General features: G+C 41.5%; 1 protein-coding gene across 2 annotated transcripts in view; it reads right to left on the bottom strand.

The window, feature by feature from the left end:
* znrf3 (zinc and ring finger 3) overlaps positions 1 to 23,852 on the bottom strand; it is a 244,695-nt gene that overhangs the window by 27,977 nt on the left and 192,866 nt on the right. For both annotated transcript variants that reach the window (XM_059988313.1, XM_059988314.1), the window contains exons 3-4: positions 17,715 to 17,789; positions 11,599 to 11,730 (exon numbers count right to left, since the gene is read on the bottom strand). In XM_059988313.1, coding sequence (XP_059844296.1) covers positions 11,599 to 11,730; positions 17,715 to 17,789 — 207 coding nt within the window. The remainder of the gene's footprint in view (positions 1 to 11,598; positions 11,731 to 17,714; positions 17,790 to 23,852) is intronic.

Here is a 23,852-nt window from a genome sequence, read left to right as displayed (position 1 = left end):
CAAAGACTTAATAAATGTGATGGTAAGTCCTTTTCAGTTGACACCTTTTTGCTTCATCAATGTCCACTTTAGAGCTGCATCATCATTTTGCTCGATGTTGTTTGGCGGTGGTCGCACACTACACAGTTTTGGTGATACAATGGAGACCTAAACTTGTGCTCACCAGGCAATGTACTACAGTCAGGTGTGCCAAAGTTACCACAGACATAGCTGACAGCTAGCCCAATGAAGAGTGGATTTCCTTTTGCGGGATTTCTTCCCGGACTAGCTTATCCTGATAGCTTGCCTGGTCAAGCTATCTTCTCTTGAATTTTGTAATGTTTGTTTAAAATTAGATGTTTCAAGGGAGGTACAGTGTAGGACTACAGTTTTATGAGGTAATGGTAGCAAAATTCCCAGGCTCTGAAAAACATTAACAAATCACTTAGGATTTACCATAAATCCAGATGTTAATATCATCATTGAATTTAAACACTTGTAAGTTAATGGTCTCTAATTGTGATGCCAGTACCATCCTGGGCATACAATCCTGTCTTAAAACAACCATTTTGAGCCCATGACCATTTAAGTGATCTCAAGAGATCTGTCCATTTATTTGGGCAGAATCTTTCATAACCATACTAGTTTTGCATTGCTATTTCTGAGGAGTAAGTAAAGGTGATTAGTGGCTACCAGAGCAGGTCAAAGGCTAGGAATCCTGCGGCATGTGCCTCACCTCCTGACTCCCCAAAGCCTGTCCACCATCAACAAGGCTCAGGTCAGGAGTGTAATGGAATACTCACTACTCGCCTGGATGAGTGCAGCTCCATCAACACACAAGAAGCTCGACACCATCCAGTACAAGACAGCCCGCTTGATTGGCACCCCTTCCACAAGCATCCGAACCCTCCCCCATCAATGAACGTTTGCAGCAGTGTGTACTATCTACAAGATGCACTGCAACAACACACCAAAGTTCCTAAGGCAGCACCTTCCAGACCCACGACCCGTACCATCTAGAAGGATGAGAACAGCAGATACCTGGGAACGCCACTGCTTTAGCAGGGAATGCCAACACCTCTTTGGTTGGTGATGGTCAATCCTTGTCTGGTGAAACTCACACCAAGTTCACCTGTGAATTGTGACTGATTTCAGTTCAAGATTAAGTATGGTTTACCTGAGCTCATTAGCTTTGCTGGTTAATTTCTGTAAAAATTCTTTTGATTTGTTTGAATTACTGATCAGTGATTCTTGTAAAATGGGTCTAGGACTTTCAGCTGTGGGCCAATAACTTTCACACCACAGGTTAGACTCTCTTTCCAAAACAAGAGCAGGTCCGAGGCTGCTGGTAGTGAATTACATCTTGACATTCTGCCTACAATAAATTAGAAGTCAGTTGCAATATGCAATACACCCTTGTAGTGTTAACTGCACTACATATGGAGGGGTGGGGTCCCAGCAACAGAGAGTGGCTGGTACAGTAGGTTTCTGAGTTGGAGAAGGTTTAGTAGTTTGAGGGAGGTAGGAGTTCAGGACAGGCACAACATTCTCCACTCCAGACTTTCATTCCGCTAGCACTGGCAAAAGTGATTGCATTGGGTACCATCTATAAAATACACTTGTAGCTGCCCAAACAGACTACCCCGAAAACATCTGAACAGGTGGCCTCTATCTACCTCCAAGACAGACAAGATGGCAGGTTCACAGACACCCTGACCTCAGCCAGTGCTCCTTAATGACATATCTCGATTTGGAAACATATTGCTTGTTCTTCATTGTCAATGAGACCAAATCCTTGAATACCCTCCCAACTTTACTGTTGGAATGCCGTCATCAGAAGGATTGTAGCAGTTCAGAATACCAGATGCCCAACATCTTCTCGGGTGTAATTAGGGACGGAGAGTAAATATTAGCCATGGCATTGATAACCAGATCACCAAAATGAGTAAATAATAAAGACACCTCCCTGAGGAACCCAAGCAGCAGTATTACTTATATCCCAGTTTCAATGAATTCTCAGTCACCTTTACTTCTAGAAACACAGCAAAACTGGAGTGGCCAGTAACATGGAGAACATGCAATGTAATAAAATGGGCTGGCAAAATGAAGACTGTGAACCCCTTTCCCAAACTTCTCATATATAATTCCTTCTTCTAAATGCACTTAGGATATGCCATCCAACTCCAAATGCTTTCATTTTTTTTTAATTTCTGGAGTGGAATTCAGTCTGGAGGCCTCAAACAGAAGCCCTTTTAGGCAGATTAACATCTAGCCCTGCTGGCAAAAGAAACAATCAAAATAAAATAATTGAGCATAGAGCAGTTGTTACAAGTGATGCAACAGTGCTTTATGGTGTTCTGGTTTGCTGCAGGCAGCGATAATTATCTGGCATTTCAATGGCACTCAATAACGATCTGTTTTTATGAAGGAGAGGTTTGAATCAATCTTATTTTGGCAGGAAAGGCTAAGGTGAGATTTAATTGTGTGCAGAACAATGAAGGATTTTAATTGGAGTAGCTAACAAGGAAATGTTTCAAATGGAAGGAGAATGCTAATAAAAGAAACAGATTCAGGGCAATTGTTTAATGGTCCACAAGAGAGATAAGGAGAACATTTTTCATGGAGTGACTTGCTTTGATCTGGCAATGCATTTCCTTTAAGGATGGAAGCAGATGTGATGGTGGTTTTCAATAGATAACTGAATAAATAGCTGAAAAGGGGAAAAACATACATTCCCAATGTTAAAAGGGAATAGAAAGAGATTATTTAGACAACAATCTTCAAAGAACCAATGCAGCAACAATGGATTGAATGGCTTGTCTTGTGAGTTGAGAGCTTTACGATGTCTTGAATTAAAAGGAAATTGGAAAACAGATTAATACATCAACCACAAACCTTCCACCCGAGCCTTGCCCCCAGCATTGGAATGAAGATTTTTGAACAGACAATGAGATCTGAAGCCCATTTTTTTTAAAAATCCTGGGCTCTTTCATTCATTCTGCGGCCTTTTTCCAATTTGCACCTTGCTCCATTTGAACTGTGAATCACTTCTTTCACTAGAAACCATGTCAAGATGAATAAAAATGTGGTCTAACAAACAAAATATCATGTAAGGCTGGAAGTGCTTCTAATAAAAAGTGGTTTTGCACTATGGGAGGATACATCATCAAATCTTATCTCTCCCATTTCTCAGGACAGTAATAAGCTACTTAGGTCCATCAAATCTATGTCAGGCCTCAGAACAATCCTGCAACTTGTTCTCTCTCATACGCCCATTAGTTCCTCCCCTTGTTCGCTCAAAAGGCTTACATTTGGAAGACAAATTGGTCAGTATGTGGATTGAGCATTGAGTGACAAGAGTCTGGATGAGAACAAAACAACAAAGAACTATTCTACAGTTAAACACAAGAACATAAATTAAAGGGCCAGAAATGCAGTTGACCATTTGCACCTGATCCAGCCTTCCAATAGGATAATCAATACACGTCTTCAACTTACAGCTGCTTTTCTTTTGACACATTTACAAATTCTACATCAAATTAAATGGAAAATATTTAAAACCACTTTGAAATTGCACAAACCAATTCTCAACATGGTTAAAGATGGGAGGATTTTGATGAGCATAGCACCGAAAGCATATAATGCTCCATAGTGTAACATAATTTCTAGGAGAATTGGTTTTACTTTAAAATATCCTTTGTTTCCCTCATGAATCGATTGCTGGGCACAAATCAAAATATGGAAGTGAAGTATGAAGTACAAATAAAATCCATCCCAAATCTATTATTATGCATTGGCTAATTAGAACCAAGATGGCTGAAAATTGTCCCAAGATGCTTCACAAAACACCTTCACGAAAATACTGCCAAATACTTTTAAACCCAGACTTTTGGTTAATGGGAGTCAATGGATGGCAACTAAGATGATAATGACAGTGTGGTGCATGTTATAACTTGGTTTGCAGCATATGGGTGTCCTCCAGCAGTACAAGGAAACTGAAAGTCCTGGGGGGGCGGGGGGGTCGTGGGTCTTTAGCAACATACGCTCAGTGATTCAGGAACAGCTTCTTCCCCTCTGCCATCTGATTCCTAAATGGACATTGAAGGTTTGGACTCTACCTCACTTTTTTTAAAAATATATAGTATTTCTGTTTTTGCACATTTCTAAAAAATCTATTCAATATACATAATTGATTTATTTGTTTATTTATTATTGTTTTATTTTATTTTTCTCTCTCTGCTAGATTATGTATTGCAACAAACTGCTGCTGCTAAGTTAACAAATTTCATGTCACATGCTGGTGATAATAAACCTGATTCTGATTCTGAAAATTGTAACAAAGGGGGATGGGGGTCAATAGTTAAGGAACTAGAAACATAGAAAACCTACAACACAATACAGGCCCTTCGGCCCACAAAGTTGTGCCAAACACGTCCTTACCTTAGAAATTACTAGGCTTACCCATAGCCCTCTATTTTTCTAAGCTCCATGTACCTATCCAAAAGTCTCTTAAAAGACCCTATCGTAACCACCTCCACCACCGTTGCCGGCAGCCCATTCCATGCACTCACCACTCTCCGAGTCAAAAACTTACCCCTGACATCTCTGTACCTACTCCCTAGCATATTAAACCTGTGTCCTCTTGTGGCAACCATTTCAGCCCTGGGAAAAAGCTTCTGACTATCCACACGATCAATGCCTCTCATCATCTTGTACACCTCTATCAGGTCACCTCTCATCCTTCTTCGCTCCAAGGAGAAAAGGCCGAGTTCTTTCAACCGATTCTCATAAGGCATGCTCCCCAATCCAGGCAACATCCTTGTAAATCTCCTCTGCACCCTTTCTATGGCTTTCACATCCTTCCTGTAGTGAGGCGACCAGAACTGAGCACAGTACTCCAAGTGGGGTCTGAACGGGGTCCTATATAGCTGCAACATTACCTCTCAGCTCCTAAATTCAATTCCATGATTGATGAAGGTCAATACACCATAGTCAACCTGCGCGGCTGCTTTGGGACCCCAAGATCATTCTGATCCTCCACACTGCCAAGAGTCTTACCATTAATACTATATTCTGCCATCATATTTGACCTACCTAAATGAACCACTTCACACTTATCTGGGTTGGACTCCATCTGCCACTTCTCAGCCCGGTTTTGCATCCAATCAATGTCCCACTGTAACCTCTGACAGCCCTCTACACTATCCACAACACCTCCAACCTTCGTGTCATCAGCAAACTTACTAACCCATCCCTCCACTTCCTCATCCAGGTCACTTATAAAAGTCATGAAGAATAATGGTCCCAGAACAGATCCCTGAGGTGCTCCACTGGTGACCGACCTCCATGCAGAATATGACCCGTCTACAACCACTCTTTGCCTTCTGTGGGCAAACCAGTTCTGGATCCACAAAGCAATGTCCCATTGGATCCCATGCCTCCTTACTTTCTCAATAAGCCTTGCAAGGGGTACCTTATCAAATGCCTTGCTGAAATCCATATACACTACATCTACTGCTCTTCCTTCTTCAATGTGTTTAGTCACATCCTCAAAAAATTCAGTCAGGCTCATGAGGCACAATCTGCTCTTGACAAAGCCATGCTGACTATTCCTAATCATATTATACCTCTCCAAATGTTCATAAATCAGGATCTTCTCCATCAACTTACTACCACTGAAGTAAGACTAAATGGCCTTTATTTTCCTGGGCTATCTCTACTCCCTTTCTTGAATAAAGGAACAACATTCGTAACCCTCTGGAACCTCTCCCATCCCCATTGACGATGCAAAGATCATTGCCAGATGCTCAGCAATCTCCTCCGTTGCCTCCCGTAGTAGCCTGGGGTACATCTCATCCGGTCCCGGCGACTTATCCAACTTGATGCTTTCCAAAAGCTCCAGCACATCCTCTTTCTTAATATCTACATTCTCAAGCTTTTCAGTCTGCTGCAAGTCTGCACTAGAATCACCTAGATCCTTTTCCATAGTGAATACTGAAGCAAAGTATTCATTAATTACCTCTGCTATTTCCTCTGGTTCCATATACACTTTCCCCACTGTCACACTTGATAGGTCTTATTCTTTCATGTCTTATCCTCTTGCTCTTCATTTACTTGCAGAATGCCTTGGGGTTTTCCTTAATCCTGCCCGCCAAGGCCTTCTCATGGCCCCTTCTGGCTCTCCAAATATCCTTCTTAAACTCCTTCCTGTTAGCCTTATTATCTTCTAGATCTCTAACATTACCAAGCTCTCTGAAACTTTTGTAAGTTTTTCTTTTCTTCTTGACTAGATTTATTACAGCCTTTGGGCACCACGGTTCCTGTACCCTCCCATAACTTCCCTGTCTCATTGGAATGTACCTATGCAGAACTCCACACAAATATTCCCTGAACATTTGTCACATTTCTTCCATAATCTTCCCTGAGAACATCTGTTTCCAATTTAAGCTTCCAATTTCCTGCCTGATAGCCTCATAATCCCCCTTACTCACATTAAACGTTTTTCTAACTTGTCTGTTCCTATCTCTCTCCAATGCTATTGTAAAGGAGATAGGACTATGACCATGCTCTCCAACTGAAAGATGTGACACTTGACCAGGTTCATTTCCCAATACCAAATCAAGTACAGCCTCTCCTCTTGTAGGCTCAGCTACATGTTGTGTCAAGAAACCTTCCTGAACACACCTAACAAACTCCATCACATCTAAACCCCTTGCTCTAGGGAGATGCCAATTGATACTTGGGAAATTAAAATCTCCCATCACGACAACTCTGTTATTATTACACCTTTCCAGGATCTGTTTCCCTATCTGCTCCTGTGTGCCTGTGCTTCCTAACTGTGCCTGTAACTGCAGTGAAGACAACGGCTTATAACGTTCACTGCTCAGATGAAGTAAATCTCTCTACAGATCTCTGGTGCACCTAGTTGGGGTGGTAGACTGATACTGAACCCTACACTATTAGGACTGAAGAATTAAGAATGGAAAGAAAAATTACTTTAAAGTATTGAAGTCCAATGGCTGGCCTTACATCCTGAGCTTACAATTATGAGACCATAACGCCACAAGATACAGGAGCGGAATTAAAGCCATTTGACCTACTGAGTCTCCTCTGCCATTTCATCATGGCTGATCCAATTTTCCTCTCAGCCCCAAATGCTGCAAAACAGCAGCTTCTAAATCAGCTTTGCTTTGGATTTCTACCTTAATCCTTTAAAGTTATGTCGAATGATTCTCAACATGATAACAAGGCTTTTACATCTGACTGAAATTTCTAGACATTTAGTAAAGAACAAACTCACTACTTTGGGGATTTTCGCAGTGAAATGTGGAGTACTGTGTTCAGTTCTGGTCACCTCATTACAGGAAGGATGTGGATACTAAAGAGAGAGCTCAGAGATTTACCAGGATGTTCCCTGAATTGGGGAGCATGCCTTATGAGAACAGGCTGAGTGATCTCGGCCTTTTCTCCTTGGAGTGACAAAGGAGGAGAGGTGACCTGATAGAGGTGGTAAGATGATGAGAGGCACTGAGCATGTGGGTAGCCAAAGTCTTTTCCCCAGGCCTGAAAGGGCTTAACACAATGGGGCATAGTTTTAAGAAGCCTGAAAGGCAAGTTTCAGAGGCAAGTTTTTCACACAGAGAGGTACATAGAGCTTAAAAAATAGAGGGCTACGTGCTAGGGAAAAACTTAAGCAGCGTCTGCGGTAGGTTACATGGTCAGCACAACATTGTGGGTCGAAGGGCTGTAGATTTCTATGTTTCTATATTTTTATGAATTGACATTTTGAATTGTACAGTAGATAGATAGGAAGGTAAATGCAATAGCAGCAGTAAAGAGTTGCAATTAAACCGCATCTCTTCAGCAAATGGCAGGCAGCATCCAAATTTTCCACTACATTTCGCTAATAGAGTCTAAATAGCATGAAATATTCTTAAATTGATTAACTAATTCTGGATCAATTTCATGAGCGGCTAATAGCAATTGGGACTGAAAGTCACCTCCCAGAAGTGGAGCCAGATTTTGTCTTCAGGTGATTTGGAGAAATAGACACAGTACAGGTGGCTGGCGAAACTGGAGGAAAAATGCGAGAGTTAGGCACCAAGAAATTGCATGCTATTCTGCTTTCTCTGTCAAGGAAATAAGAGTGAATTTTGAAACAAGCAAATTGATCCTGGGCTTCACCAGGCAGGCAACCTGATTCATATTTCTTGGAAATATGCTTACTCATGGAATTATAACTTAAAGTTTGGGAAAATTTACTTGTATGCATGTGAAAATTACATCCTGTATTGCAAAGGCCTCTAATTTCTTTTGCTTTTCTTTCTTTTTGAGCTTTAAGTAAAATGATCAGCTTTTACAACCAACCAAGTACGTTATTTTAAAGTCTAGTCACTCTGGTTGGGAATACAACAACCAGTGGGTTCATCATCAGTATGTGCCATGTCGCATGACACGGGTGATCATGGTCTTTGACCATGACTGTTTTTGGCAATTTTTTTCTACAGAAATGGTTCGCCATAGCTTTCTTCTGGGCGGTCTGTTTACAAAGTGGGTGACCCCAGCATTATTAATCTGAGATTGTCTGCCTGGTGTCAGTGCTCGCATTACCGGGACTTGTGACATGCATCAGCTGCTCATACGACCATCCTCCACCTGCTGCCATGGCTTCACGTGACCCTGATCGGGGGGGAGCTGAGCAGGTGCTACACCTCGCTCAAGGGTGACCAGCAAGGAAGCCAAGAGTCTTATACTTCCTTTGGTAGAGACATCTCTCTACTCAGCCATCTGTGAGTTCCAGATACGACACTGAAATAATGATCAGGTGATGTCCTGCTGAGTTTCTGGTACAAGATGTCCACAAGTGAATGCTGCCGACTCGCACACTCCAAGCTGCAGAAGTACATACCAAGAAACAAACTGATATTCGGTGCAGCCAATTCAAAAGTTTTATGGGGAAGGACTGCTAGATAAGATTGTGCGTCATTTGACACTAACAGGTTGGGCCCTGTGGAACAGCACCAGAAGAACTTGGAGAGGACGTGAGTGCTATTGGTTCTTTGTACATAGGATTTAGACAAAAGACACTAAAGAGGCAGGAATCTGGAGCATCACAAAGCACTGGGGAAACTCAGAGGGCCAGGCAGTATCTACGGAGGGAAATGGATAGTAATTGTTTCGAGTCATGATGTCAACCATCAAGACCCCGACATGTTGACTGCCCGTAGGTGCTGCCTGAGTTCCTCCAGTACTTTGTGTGCTGTACTTTGATTGTATTAGTTTGATAAAACAATGAATATTTTCACAATATTACACAATGAATGTAAAGAAAGGCATGTTTTGGAGATTCAAGAGACTGCAGAGACTGGAATCTGAAGAACAAATCAAACAGAAGATCAGGTAGCACCTGTGGAGGGAAATGAACGGCCAACTCTTTTGAGCTGAGACCCTTCGTCTGGAGTTCAGCCAACATATTCTGGTTCTATTATACTTCTTGTATATATATATTTATGAATAAAATTCATTTCAAAATTAAAAATAATTAATTGAAATAATTGGGAAATAAATATTGGCAGGGTCAAAACCCTTGCTCCACTTAGAAAAATGCCATGTGATCTCTTACAAGCTCCTGAAAGTTGGAGCCCAGCTAAAATCCCATTCGACAGATTGCACCAACCAGAGGTGAGTAGGTTGGGGTGTGAGTGAAGGAGTACCTCACCATTTTAGGGTCAAGGGTCAGAGTAGATTTAATCCTCACCTTTCAGGCAGTCTGCCCCAACCAACACTGCTAACAGCATTTTACAAGAAGGTTTTCTTCCTATCGGCCCAGATCAGTTGCTTATCACCACAAATGCGTGATCTTTGCTTTTGGTAAAATACATTCTGATAGCCTTATTGCTCCATTTTGTTGATATTTCTTGCGGTTCACACGCTAAGGTCTTAAACAACTGTTGAAGGATGCCAGGAATATTTTCGCAATGTTGTAACTAGTTTTGAAATAGCTGCTGACCCCTATGAGATTGTCAGTCTAAATTGGATCTTCCAAATACACTACCACCATTTGAGAGTGCTGGATTTAAAGACCTGGGCTAAGTTTCTTAAAGTTCTTTATCTACATAAATGTACATCTTGATGAAAATGCAGATTCTTCTGCTTCTTTTATTCACTTACAATTATGACTAGAACAATCTTAACTTCAGCCTGTAGCCATTTGGCAATTCATTGTCACTATCCAGCAAATATATTCTTTTGATCTTCTTTCAACATCAGTCAAGCCAGTCTGTAGAGCCTGTGGCAAAACAGTACACAGCAAGGCTAAGGCCTCAACAGTGGCAACCGCAAAAGTAAAACCAGTTCACAGAAGGCAAAACAGTTTTGTGCTCCACTTCTCAGCCATTGAAATGATTTCTTTATGGAGAGAGTGAAAGATACTTCCTGGACGAAATGAAAGAAGACAGTAATTCAAACCAAAAGAAATATATTTTTGATTGAAAGAGAAAGAGTGCAGTAAAATTAACTATGCACTCAATTTCGATGTGGATATTGCCAAAGAGTTAAAAAAAGACATGGAACTAAACATGTGTAAAAATGTTCCTATAAATACATTGAGCTATACGTAACTCAATAAAATCGTGCAAGGTTAATAAAGTGATGATTTTCTTATATTGAGGCTGTTGGCTAAATATCAAAAGACCTTGTTCTCTTACTTCAACTTGATACTGAACTCTAAGGCTCCAACAAGCAGGAATTTAATTCACAATAGCAGCTTCTTGACGATTATGATACATGCTTCTGCCCTACAAGTCATTCTCTCCTCCATATTATTGCTGTGCATCTTCTGCTGTACTTTGACCACCTATTTCAAACTTTGGCTTTACAACGTTCAACTTTAATAATCTCAAGGTCTGTCTTTAAAAAGAGAAAAACATCCCCCAAAAAAGATACCTCCAGGCAAAATTAAAAATCAAAAAGTACTCTGATATACCTTAATATTCATCTTTCTGTTATTCTTGTTGAGTTTGCTTTGCATAATCTAGAGTCACCAATTCAATCACTTGAGGGTCTGAACCAGTACTAGTGATCTGCTAATCTTTTTATAATGGCATACCAGTCTCTGGTGACCCCGGTCCCCTTTTCCAGGGAAAAAAAAATAAATAACAAAATACCACGTCAATCATGCAAGAGCCAACTTACATATGAGATACCTTCTGCAGGGTGAGATGGTTGAACCATCAAACTGGCACCAAGAAGTGAAGGTAGTGAGGATTGGAGTGACACAGAAAAGTTAATCTAAGCAAAGTCGTGGATCTGAGCTGGAGCTGTGTGGATTGATGGTAATTCCTTGGGTCTAGAAATTATTAAACTTTAGATGAGGAAATTAAACATGTGGAACAAAGCCTGAGATGAATAGGCAGTTCAGCACTTAATTCAAAAGCCTTACTTGTCACTAAGTAGACCAATATGAATTAAAATTGGTCTTGGATATGTAGTGGGCCTGCATTGGAGGCGACAAGTATTTTCCTGGACATCATGTGAGCAGAAAGCTCTTTGATCAAAACTGGCAACACACAATAAATACAGTGTCAATAATGAAACTAAAATTGTTTCCCTCAACCTTACCCGTGGTGGCCGATGCTGGATCCGTGCCCGGGCCACTTTCTGCTTGTTAACAATGTTCATTAATCTCGCTGCATCAACACCCTTGACATAAACCACAGGCCGCTTTAGCGGGTCCTCCGAGCCTTGATTCAACTGCAGACAGAAAGCAACATCAGCCTGGAGAGACAGCGTTTGTAGCTCAGTAACAGACAGACAGAGATACTTTATTGATCCCGAGAAAAATGGGTTTCGCTACAGTTGCACCAACCAAGAATAGAGTAGAGATGTAGCAAAATAAAACCAGAAACAATTAAGTGCGAATAAGTAAATTATACCGAGTGGAAGTAAGTCCAGGAAATAAATAACAGGTCAATGGATCACAGGTGCAAGTCAACCACTGATACAGTGTAAGAAATCGGTCAATACAATCAGAGTGAAATGGTCACATCAGAAATGCTAGCTATCAATGCAACCACATAGGTCAGCAATTTAAATCATTTTGCTGCCCATCAGAACTGTACTAGCCCCTAAACTCCCACTCCATTTCATCTGGCTCTATCAGCAGATATTTCTTCTTTCTGCCTCCTCATCCCTTGTATAACGCTTTTTGCCATAACTATTCCACTGGCAATCAGTGGCACATTCTGATTGCTTTAATTCGACAGTCAGCATCTGCCAATTCACTTTAAATCCTATCCACCTACTAACTGCCCATCATCCGCAGCGGCCCTTCCTCACACCTAATCTCTCCCCCGGCACCAGCAGCCCCAGATGGATTGTGGCAGTCTTCAGCCACTTCCCTTTGCAACCGAATCCACTGCTTCTCATTCCCAAGATCTGTGATTGTTTATTTTCTTTCTTCAGTAAACTTGTGCTAATGAGAACAAAGTGATTGTTATGCCAGATCCAATGCAGCATTTTTTAAAAACCCAATAAGCATAAAGAACAAATTAAAAAAATAACAAAAACACAATACACATAAAAGCAATCCCATGAAACACCACGTACAAGTAACTGCTGTTTACAGACTGAGCTCTACATAAGTCCCTACTCTTTCCTCAAGTATTCAAACTAATACCTAAGCTAATATTTGCTAATATCTAATTGGTACAGGAGCTTCAGAACTCAGACCACAGGTTCAGGAACACTTAATACCCCTCAACCATTGGACTCTTGAATTAAAGGGATAACTCAACTCCACTTGTCCCATCTTTGAAATGTTCTCAAAGCCTATGGACTCATTTTCAAGGGCTCCTCATCTCAAGTTCTCGATATTTATTGCTAATTTATTTTATTATTATTATTTATTTCTTTTTGTATTTTGCACAGTTTGTTGTCCTTTGTCCACTGGTTGAATGCCCAAGTTGGTGCGGTCTTTCATCGATTCTGTTCTGTCTATTATTCTATGGATTTATTGAGTATGCCCACATGACTCTCACAATGAATCTCAGGGTTGTAAACGGTAACACAGATGTACTCCGATTACTTTTAACTTTAAATCCCTTGCCATTGACCCATTACGTAACAACAACCTGACTGTGTTCCTCTTTCTCCTTGGTCAAGTTGCAGTTCCTACCAATATTTAGACTTCATCTAAAGTACGCTGCAAGTTTGCTCTCCTGAGAATTCACAAAGTGACAAGGATGGCTTCAAAACAGCATCAGTCTGTGGGTTAAGAATATTGTTGAGTGGATTCAAGATTCAAGTTTATACATGTGTGAAATGCAACCAACACACCCGAAGGTGGGCCGGGGGGGTCAGCACACAAGCATTGTCAGACAATCCAGTGCCAACATAGCATGCCCACAGTGCTCTGCAGAACAGTGACAGTCAAACACCAACAAGCACACAGTAGATTCAGAATGTTAAAGCGTTGATATGTTTGTCCCTATGCCTGAAAAGTAGCTTCACTCCAAGTAATTTCTGGTCTTAACTGTTTAGAAGCCGGCTAGAGCTGCTCGTTCCTTGAAACTATTCCCAAGTGCACATTAGGATTGCATCCTTAAGATTCGCTTCTGAAACGTTCAGTTGTTGATAGATGTGGGTCTTGTTGGACAGGGTAGCAATTTATCGCCCACCACTAATTGCACTAGAACTGAGCAGCATTTCAGAGGGTAATTAAGAGCAAACTGTCTTGGAGTCACACCCCAGACAGGCATTGACAACTTCCTTCCCCAAAGAACATTAGTGGTCCAGATGGGGTTTTTCAGTGATTTATTACTTTATACTTTTTATTCCTTATGTATTTTGTAATGTAAATATAAATTTCCCTGGTACTGTGGTAACAATCTCTGAATACTAGTTCAGTAACTCAACTACTTACTATTCCTCTGTGTAGCACTTGTACCAAGATTGAAAGATTCTTCTACCCTCTAAATGTTTTCGTACTTTGTGTCGCTTGGAGTCAGACGATAGAGCAATATGGAATAAAACAGTCACATTAAGTTTTACAAGCCTGTTTCGGTTCCTGCTGTTGACCCAGGCTTGCCATGATTTAATCAAGTTACTTATGCAATTAGTCTTCTTTATTAGAATCAGTATTGTAATTCAAAAATGCAGCTTCTTTAAGAAAACTTTCACTTAAGTACATTAATCAATTTTGTCAGGTTGCAGGCAGGGTTTTGCAGGGGTATTTTGAACCGTTCTCAATGAAAACGGTTGGCCATTCAGGACAGAAATGAGAAGAAGTTTTCACAACTTTGGGGCAATGGATCTAGGGAATTCTCTATTCAAGAAGACTCTGAAGGTTCACTTGCTTAGTATATTCAAGGTAGACATTGACAGATCTTTGGATATGGAGTGAATTAATTGGTAGAGTGGAGTGGCATTGGGGTAGAAGTTCAGCCATAGTCTTCTTGAATGCATGATAAGGATGCACTAATGCTGGAGAACAGTAGCTGAACATCCAGAGGCTGTTTGCCATTTAGAACACCTGGAGTGATTAGATGTGAAAAGATCTGGCGACCCCATCTAACTTCTACTGTCTCCGTATTCAAATGATGGGGCAGTTCAATAAACATAGCTGACAATCGTCAGTCAAGAAGAAGCATAAATAAGCTTAGTGAGAAAATCCACCTGATCCTCTCGGGCATGTTTACTTGCTGTCATATTTCAAATCTCTCACACACACACACCACCACCACCACCCCCCCCCCCAAAGCAGTAGCAGCAACTCATTAACACTTATGTATAATATTGATGCCTCTAACTCTGACTAAATCAAGGAATGAGAAGTAATTATAGATGGAGATGATCGTCTTTCAAATTCTAAATAATTCCAATGCCGAAAGTTTCACAAAGGAACACTAACTCTTCAAAAACTAAGTTAGATTTCAGCAATCATCATTACTCGGCGATGAGATCCATCTTAATTTAACTATAAAACCTGTAATCCTTATCTATTAATCTGTTACCCAAAAACAAACCACCCTTCCCAGCTGGGACATCAAAGATACTACAGTTAATGACAGATCTTAGGCCTAGTTACAAATCTTGGATTAAGTCTCTATTCCTCATTTTAATTTAGCCCAGGGTATTTGACTAGTTCAAACTGTTCTCTAACATATGCCATTCCTGTCCAGACAGCAATACCAGTGTTTACCTGGAGGGGTGGAGATCTTTTCAATGTTGGTTATTACAAAGCAGCCAAAAAAAATGCACAAAGGAATTTGCCGACTCCATGGTTTCTGGCTGCCCAGCACATTCCGATGACAGGGATGGAAGGGGCCTGGGAGACAAGAGTGCTTCCTGGTGTCTCACAGATTCCTTTTGCGACTGACAAGATGCACTGCCTCAGCTTCTGTTCATTACAGCACATCCAATGGCTTAAAGAAAGGGAACCATTCGCAAATGTAATGTATGTTTGCTCTGTGGGGTGTTGGTTTATATATCAGGCCAACATTGACAATGCCACTGAGGAAGTTAATAAAAAGATGAGGGAAAAAGTCTTTGGGCTCAATTTCTAGACCCTGGTAAGTTTGAGTGTCATGGCAACTACATTTACTGCCAATGGAACGGCAGAGAAGCCTGGGCCAGGGTTACCAACTTCATTACTTTCTTACAGTCTTCTAGGTGCTAATGTTGAGCGCCAGGGAAGAACCCTGGCTCCTATTTGACTCTGTCACAGGCGTGCTCATTGGGTTGGTATTTATAATTCATCTCCAACTGCCCCAGAAGGGGTGCTGAGTGTTTGTTTTAAATATACGTACATGCATGGCTGACTCAGGGACTCTTGTGATGTAAGAATGCAAATATATTTCCAAATGTGAGCGCATGTAGAGCACAGACAGGAAGTTGCTATTTAAGAGCACGGCATACCAGTGTGCACGGTGATCCCACACATATGCTGCCCCTTGATTATCTAAAATGTCCAAGCTTTGCAAGACGGCACTGAGGAAAGTCTTGACAAGTTGGCAAAGTCTGGATCTGGTTTGAAAGAGGGAGAGGGGGTACAAATGGTTATGCTGGTGAAAGGGGACCAGTTAAACCTGGATGGTGTCAACTTTTGAAATTTAGAGTCGTGCCTTTGGCCCATCATACGTATCGATTACACTAATTACATTTATCAGACTTGCTGGAGCTGGAATCGTCCAGCCAAGTGTAAGTGTTCATCGCTTTCCTCATCTGTGCCACGTTCACGGGCTTAGGCATGAGGACAATTGTCCATTGTGACTAAGATTAGGACTTTCACTGTGAACAGTGGGGAGTGCTGGAGAACAGAGGGCCCTAGGAGTACAGGCACGGGGTTCCATAAAAGTGGTGTCACAGGTAGGCAGGGCAGTGAGGAAGGCCTTCACTCGTCAGGGCACTGACTATAGAATATGGTTTGTTATGTTGCATTTGTACAGATATTGTGCAAAGTTATGGTCACCCTGTTATAGGAAAGATGTCATTAAGCTGGAGTGAGTACAAATAAGATCTATGAGAATTTTGCCACGACTCAAGGGCTTGAGTTACAGAAAGAGGTTGGGCAGGATAGGACCTTGGAGTTAAGAGACTGATGGGAGTTATTACAGAGATATCTAAACATGGATAAGTTGAATGCACACAGTCTTTTTCCCAAAGAAAGTAACTAGAGGACAGAGGTCTGTAAGGGGAGAAAGGTTTTTTGCAGGACCAGAGTGGTATCTTTACACAGATGGTGTTTCCACATGGAATGGTCTTTCAGAGAAAATGGTTAAGGCAATTACAATAACAACATTTAAAAGATATTGAGGAATAGCTCTATAAAAAGGTATTCACCCTCTGCTACCTTCCATAAAACCACAAATCCATGTGTGTTGACATCACACATCTAGGTAGATTCTGACTTTTGACAGGATTGAAAATCCACAGAAAGGAAAAATGGACAGCCCGTCCTCTTTTATCCATTTTACAACATACTCTCCAAAATGGCAGTGATCGTAATAAAGCAACACACACAAAATGCTGGGGAAACTCAGCAGGCCAGGCAGCATTTATGGAAGAGAGTTTTTGGGCTGAGCCCCTTTATCAGGACTGGAGGAAAACAAATACAAGGTAGAAGTTGATTGGTGAAGCTGGGAGGGAGAGGGTTGAAATGAAGAGCTGGGAAGTTGATTCATGAAAGAGAATCTGATAGCAGAGGACAGAAGGCCATGGAGAAAAGGGAAGGGGGAGGAGCACCAGAGGAAAGTAATGGCAGATAAGGAGATAGGGTGAGAGAGGGAAATGGGAATGGGGAATAATGAGGGGTGTGGGCAATTACCAGAAGTATGAGAAATCGATGTTCATGCCATCAGGTTGAAGCGTATTCAGACGGAGTATCAGATGGAAGGTGGTTGTGGCTTGACCGACACATGGCCTCTACTGCCATGATGAGGCCACACTCCAGATGCAGGGACAACACCCTCTGTGTCCTTCTGTCCTCTATCACCAGAGTTCTTTCTCCAGTCCTGGTGAAGGGTCTCAGCCCGAAACATCGACAGCTGCCTGGCCTACTGAACTTCTCCAGCATTTTGTGCGTGTACTTGGACTTGCAGCCTCTGCAGGTTTTCTCGTGTTGTAGGGTGGTCATAGTGATCAGATCACTCATTCTGTAATGAGCACATTTGCTTTTTATCTGTCTAACTTGGTTGGGCAACAACGTATAGGATAATGGGGGAGAACGTATCTCATACCTGGTCAATGGCATCTGGGTTTTCAGACACATCGAAGATGACCGCTGTTGCTCCTCTCTGGACTGCCCGCTTTGCCTGCAAAGCAAAGCACAATATCCCTAAGTACAAATCACATTTCAGACAACAGAAAGACAATTCTACTGCAATAGTTAGCAAGTTAGTGATTTTGTTTTCTCCAGTATGATATAGGATGTAAGTAATATTTCTGTCTCAGGCAAGACAACCAGGGCTGTCACAGAAATACATAGCAGACAAGGACTTCTATCTTTTCCTTCTGTCCTTTCACAATGAATCCTTGCTTCTATCTTCATGGCTATATATAGGCTGCTGTGGCAAACATAGAAGAATTGACACCAATATTTTACAAGGCCAGGATTTTAAACGATTGAATGCTGTCCCAGAGGGATGAACCATGCATTGGGGAAGCTAAGTGAACAGACTGCTGGCAATAATACTTTGATACTGGGTACCACACATCACACAAGGGTGCTGATCATCCCTCCAAAGCTGTAAACCTTCATCTAAAACCCAACCCAACTTTCTCCAGTAGACTCCATCTAGTCCCAAGTCAGACAATCCTCCGCCACTTCCCATCCTTAACTTGTACGCATTGACAGCCAAAGACACAGCCACATCGTGCCTTCACAAATTCGCACGTGTCTTTGTAATAATACTCCAGAATAACTCATTTTGCAAGAAGTGTTTCAGTGTGAACGTGAGAAAGCAAGTATTCATTTTCTTTACAGCAATGGTGACCAGCTAATGTATTGTGTTGCCCTTGATGCTGCATTCCCCACACACCCCAACTTCTCATCCACAGTCAATGATTAACTTCACTGGCTGGGCAATTGACTTTACATGGTCCAAAAAATGGAATCTATTGTTTGTGACTAAATTCCATGCAGTGGCGTGCTTTTATCAAGGGAGAAAAGTGTGAGCTGAAAGATAAAATGTTTTGATTAGTATTTGTGTACAGACACAGGACAGACCATCTGCTTCTGATGTGTTCAGCTCATCAATCACTGGAACTTGTTTATTTGCTCCTCGTTACCCTGGGGACTGGAAACAATTCCAGTCCGAGTCCGTAACCTCAATGACAGCAACAATGGAATGTTTTCCCTTCCTTGGGTTAAGATGTTCACTAGGCTGCTTATCTCAAACGAGTGTGTCATCGACAAATCAAGTCCACTCATCGATTCTAACAACCAAGGCACCCCACAGTCTAGTCATTAAATGAGCAGCATAAAATAAATGCAGGTACTTACGTTTTTGCATGGTGACTATTAAAGTCAAAATGAAAATAAATGAATTATAAAAGGACATATATAACACCATATGCCACCTTGACATTTCACTTTCATGCATTTACATGAAAATATAGAAATGAAGCAGAATTTATGAAAAATTATATATAAGTAAAAACTGACAAAAGAAACAAAATGCAAAGACAAATTGTACAAGTAAAAATTAAATAATACTGAGAACATCAATTGTAGAATCATTGAAAGTGAGTCTGCAGGATCTGGAGTCAGTTCAGCGATGAGGTGAGTGAAGTTATCCATACCAGGCCATTAAGTTCACATTCAAATCTATTGTCATCCAGCTGTACAACTAAATGAAACAACGTTTCTCTGGACCACGGTGCACCCACAAAACATATATCGCACACGCAGTACACAAAACAAAATGTTACTGTAAATAAAACATAATTCAAGATGTATGTGGTGGGCAGCACAAGTAAACCTGATGAGACCTCGGTGGTGGCAGGGTATTGATTAGTCTCACAGCCTCAGGGAAGAAGCTGTCACCCAGCCTTGCAGTCCTAGTGCAGGTGCTTTTGCACTTCCTTCCTGATGGTAGTGGGTCAAGGAGGTGGGTGGTAAGGATCCTCAACAATCCTTCAGGCCCTTTGTCTACAATGCTCCTGGTAAATGTCACAGACAGGGATGGGTGTGTCGGAGATCCCGGTCTTGCTGTCTGATGCCCTGTCACTTCCATACCACAATGATGCAGCCAGACAGGACACTCTCAATGTTGCTCTAGAAAGCTGCTGGAATGGAGGCAGGGAGCCTTGCACGCCTCAGTCTCCTTGGAAAACGTAGACACCAGGTTGCTTAAAAGCACAATGACTCTCCCTGGTGAATTAGTGCCTAATGACTGAATTATTCTAATAATTTTAGATTAGAAACAATAATTTTAGATCAGTTTATGTTGGGTAAAACCATCTTATTCATTGCAATTTAAAACATGCATTTTAACTTACTATCTAGCTATATGAATAGCTTCAGGGTGATTAATAAAAGCATCAATAGCCAGTAGTGTCTCAACATGGCTGTGGATTACTGTCCTGTTTACCAATCACTGGATACTGGAGGCAAATCTCATCCACATGGACGTGCCCCTGTGAACCATAAGAGACTATAGCCAGCTCGAGGTTTAATCATTCAGCAGAAACGGTTATTGTTGTGAGCTTCTTCCATTAATTTCAGATATTATGGTGGTAAGTAAACTCTTAGCTCAAACCTTTTTTATTTAAACTGCATTTCAAGGAGAAAAGAAATACAAGTCACCCCTGGGTAACACGCACAAGATGCTGGTGGAACGCAGCAGGCCAGGCATTGTCGACGTTTTGGGCCGCAATCCGAGCAAACGGGTTCCATTTTTATATGCAGCCAGAAAATACACAAAAAAAGAGCTCAATGTGGTAACCAAATCCTTCAGTATAGACATGGCATCAAAAACACATGAAACTTATAAGAAAGAGCAACTACTAAAAGGAGAGGGAGGGAATTAGTTCAGCCACTCATATCGATGGACTTCTGAATTTAATAATATTATGACAAGTGTTTGTAGGTCAGGCAACTGTAACTTGGGGATGGCCCTTGCATAGAGGAAGGATGCGTGGGGTAAGTTGATAAGCAGAGCGGGTGCAAACTTGTTGGGCGGTGAAGACAGTTGTACAGAGAATGGACTGATTGGTTTGTCTCTATGCTATCGGATGACTCCCTCCAATACTCCTTTAATTTTGTGCTCACAATCAGGAGTTAAATGAACGCTGTCTGCCTGCAGGGCTCGGTGTTGAAATGTTGAGTTCTCTGCCCTTTAACAGTAAGTCTGAAGCTGGGCTCATCTGATAGGTCCACATCGCGTGACAGAGTCCTCGTCTCAGTCATTATGTGCCCCGGGGAAGGAATAGGGAGAGGTGTGGGGATGGCAGCGAGTAGATCATTGCAACACACACAAAATGCTGGAGGAGCTCAGCAGGCAAGGCAACGTCTCTAGAAAAGAGTTCACGGTCCCAACGAAGTGTCTCAGCCCAAAACGTTGACTCTTCACTCTTCTCCATAGATGCTGCCTGGCCTGCTGAGTTCCTGCAGCATTCTGTGTGTGTTGCTTTGTTTTCTGACGTCTGCACCTGTTTGGAGATTATCGCATCAATGTGGAGAGCAGGAGATCCTTGTGGGAATAAATCAACAAAAGATCAAGGTTTTGACATCTTAGTGTATCTTCGCCCTTGACAGACGCAGGGCATTCCCTACCAGTCACTGTTCATATATCTGCAGCACATTTCAAAGCCTTCTCATTCGAAAATGATGGAGGGATAATGCAAATTCAAGCCACAAGAGATAGGAGTCAATTGAGGAGCTTCCTTACGTCTTCACTCCGACTTCCCTATTGAGAAGAACAAGCAGTGTATTAACACAGTGTTGCTCACTTCTGACACGGCTGACCAGATATAATTTGAGGAATCTTGGCCAGAAGTTACAGAGAAATTGGAAAGGATAGCACATGGAACACCTTGCTCATGAACAAAAGCAACATGGTGGTCTCCAAAATATCATGGTACTTACAGTGTGGAAAACTATACCTCAATACATCCCAACATGTTTTTTTGGGAGAGGAATGAGGTATGAATGGAAACCAGCTTGACTTTGAGAAAGTGGAATTTTTCAGGTTATTGAAATTTTACATGATAAACAAACCTGGTGCATTCAGCTCTGCTGTTTGTGCTTCCAACTGGGCAGGATCGGCCTTTGCAACAGACAGCCGTGGTGAGACAGCATCATTTTTACAGCTCTCTCCTCCTTTGGGGAAATGGTAATGGTAAAGCAATGGTAAAGGAAATCAGCATGCAAAGCTTCACTTTGGCAGTAGGGGGCACTCATTCCTCACTTTTGACAGAGAAAGGAGTGGAATTGCGCCTTCTCTATCTGAGTTTCCTTGCAGATGTAAAGGTCTTAACCTGAAGTCCCTTTTGGGTTACAGGTACAGATTCCAAATCACAGCACAATAATTACTGGAAATGGCCTCTTTGAAACTATTTAAGACCTTTGCCCAGGGTTCATAAATGACCGCAAGCATTCACTCATAAAACTGGCGCATCTACACAGGATTTCAGAACTTGCCCACACAAAAAATGCAGGTAAGTTGTTGTTTAAAACCCATGAGTAAATTTGCACAACTAAAGTATATTTATATCAGGGTTTTGTGGCTCTCTACGCAGTCGACTGAACTTGAAATTATTTCAAATGCCTTAAAATGTGGCTGTTCAATGCCGACAATTGCTTGCATTTATATAGTGCCTCTAACAGGGTAAAATGCTTCAAAGGATTGTTAAAAGTTTATATGTAAAACTGATCCACCCATAATACAGAAGGGAGAGAGTTAAGGTTGACAGCATAGAGCTTAGGGTCTAAAATGAAGTGGGAACCAGCACAAGCTTTGTACTGTAAGTGATGTGACCCTTGACCCAGCTTGTCCCACCATGCATCCAGCAATCATTTATTGGGTAGATGACCCACATTCCAGAGATGTACAAGTTATGTATAGTGAGCTTTCATCACAGTATGTTGGTGCCAGAAGTGTGACAACACTTGTGGGCTGCCCAACACAATCTTCACTGATTTGACGCAAAACGAATCATCTCACTGTACGTTTCGACGGACATGTGAGAAATAAGCTAATGTTTTTTTCTTTATAAATCTAATCTCCTATCCTGATCTAATCTGTTTTCATTCACTCCACGTTCCATCAAACTCCAGCCAGATTCGACCACTCACTGACACATAAGGGGAAATTCACAGAGGCCACTGCATCTACTGCCATTTCTCTGGGGTGTCAGAGGAAACAAGAGGTCCTGGAGGAAATGCATCCAGTCTCTGAGAGAGTGGACAATTTCTACACACAGAGAACCAATGAACAAGATTGACTTTGGGTTACCGGAGCAGTGTGTAAGCTTGGTCCAGAAAGACAGCTTTAGACCAGGCAAGGCCTTTTTACGTCAACGGTGCTTGCACCTCAAAGTTGAGGAGTGTGTATCCACAAACTGAAAGAGATTATATTTCATTGGTTGCCCTGCCCACCAGGAGGGAATGGGAAATGGAAATCAGGAAGGTGCAACAGATATTGTTTGGTCTGTTAGCCACTGCTTGCTTTAGGAAAGCACAATCCAAATAGTTCTATTGCCTTGCATTATCCATAAGGCCTGGCAAATTTTAACTCTTCAGTTTTCAAAGTCAAAGTAAATATATTATCAAAGTACGTATATGTCACCACATTACTTCCTTGAGATTCATTGTCTTGCAGGTATTTACAGGAAAGTAAAGAAATAATAGAATTTATGAAAAACCATATATCCACAAAGACTGACACCCAATTGCACAGATAAATAAATAGATCGCTAGATTGATAGACATAATTAACAAATTTGGCATTAGTACCTCAATTTCAACATTATGACCAAATCTACACCAGTTCATTGCAAAGTAGAATCATTTATTACTGGCTCTCACTGCTAGTTCTATTGTCAATACCCTTGACCAGAAAGCATACAGTTCAAACCCATCAGACTTCACCCAAGTCTCAACGGCTGTCCTACAATATTCTGACTCTTTACACAGGAATGTATGAATAGGCTTGCAGAACAGCACTGAAATTATCATTATCTGCACTTCTTTACATTTTTATTTTTCTGTAAATGCCTGCAAGTAAATGAATCTCACAGCAGCAATGGGGACATATACACATGTACTTCGATAATTTCTGAAAAGTATTAGTTAATTGTAAGTGTGCAGCCTGGCTTTGAAAACTATAGGCTATGCCCCAATGCTTTATTAACTTCTGCTTCTAATACAGACG

This window comes from Hypanus sabinus, chromosome 13 (assembly GCF_030144855.1).
Source record: "Hypanus sabinus isolate sHypSab1 chromosome 13, sHypSab1.hap1, whole genome shotgun sequence".
Classification (NCBI taxonomy): domain Eukaryota; kingdom Metazoa; phylum Chordata; class Chondrichthyes; order Myliobatiformes; family Dasyatidae; genus Hypanus; species Hypanus sabinus.
Note: the sequence above shows the minus strand (reverse complement) of the source record. Positions and strands in the feature narration are given on the sequence as shown.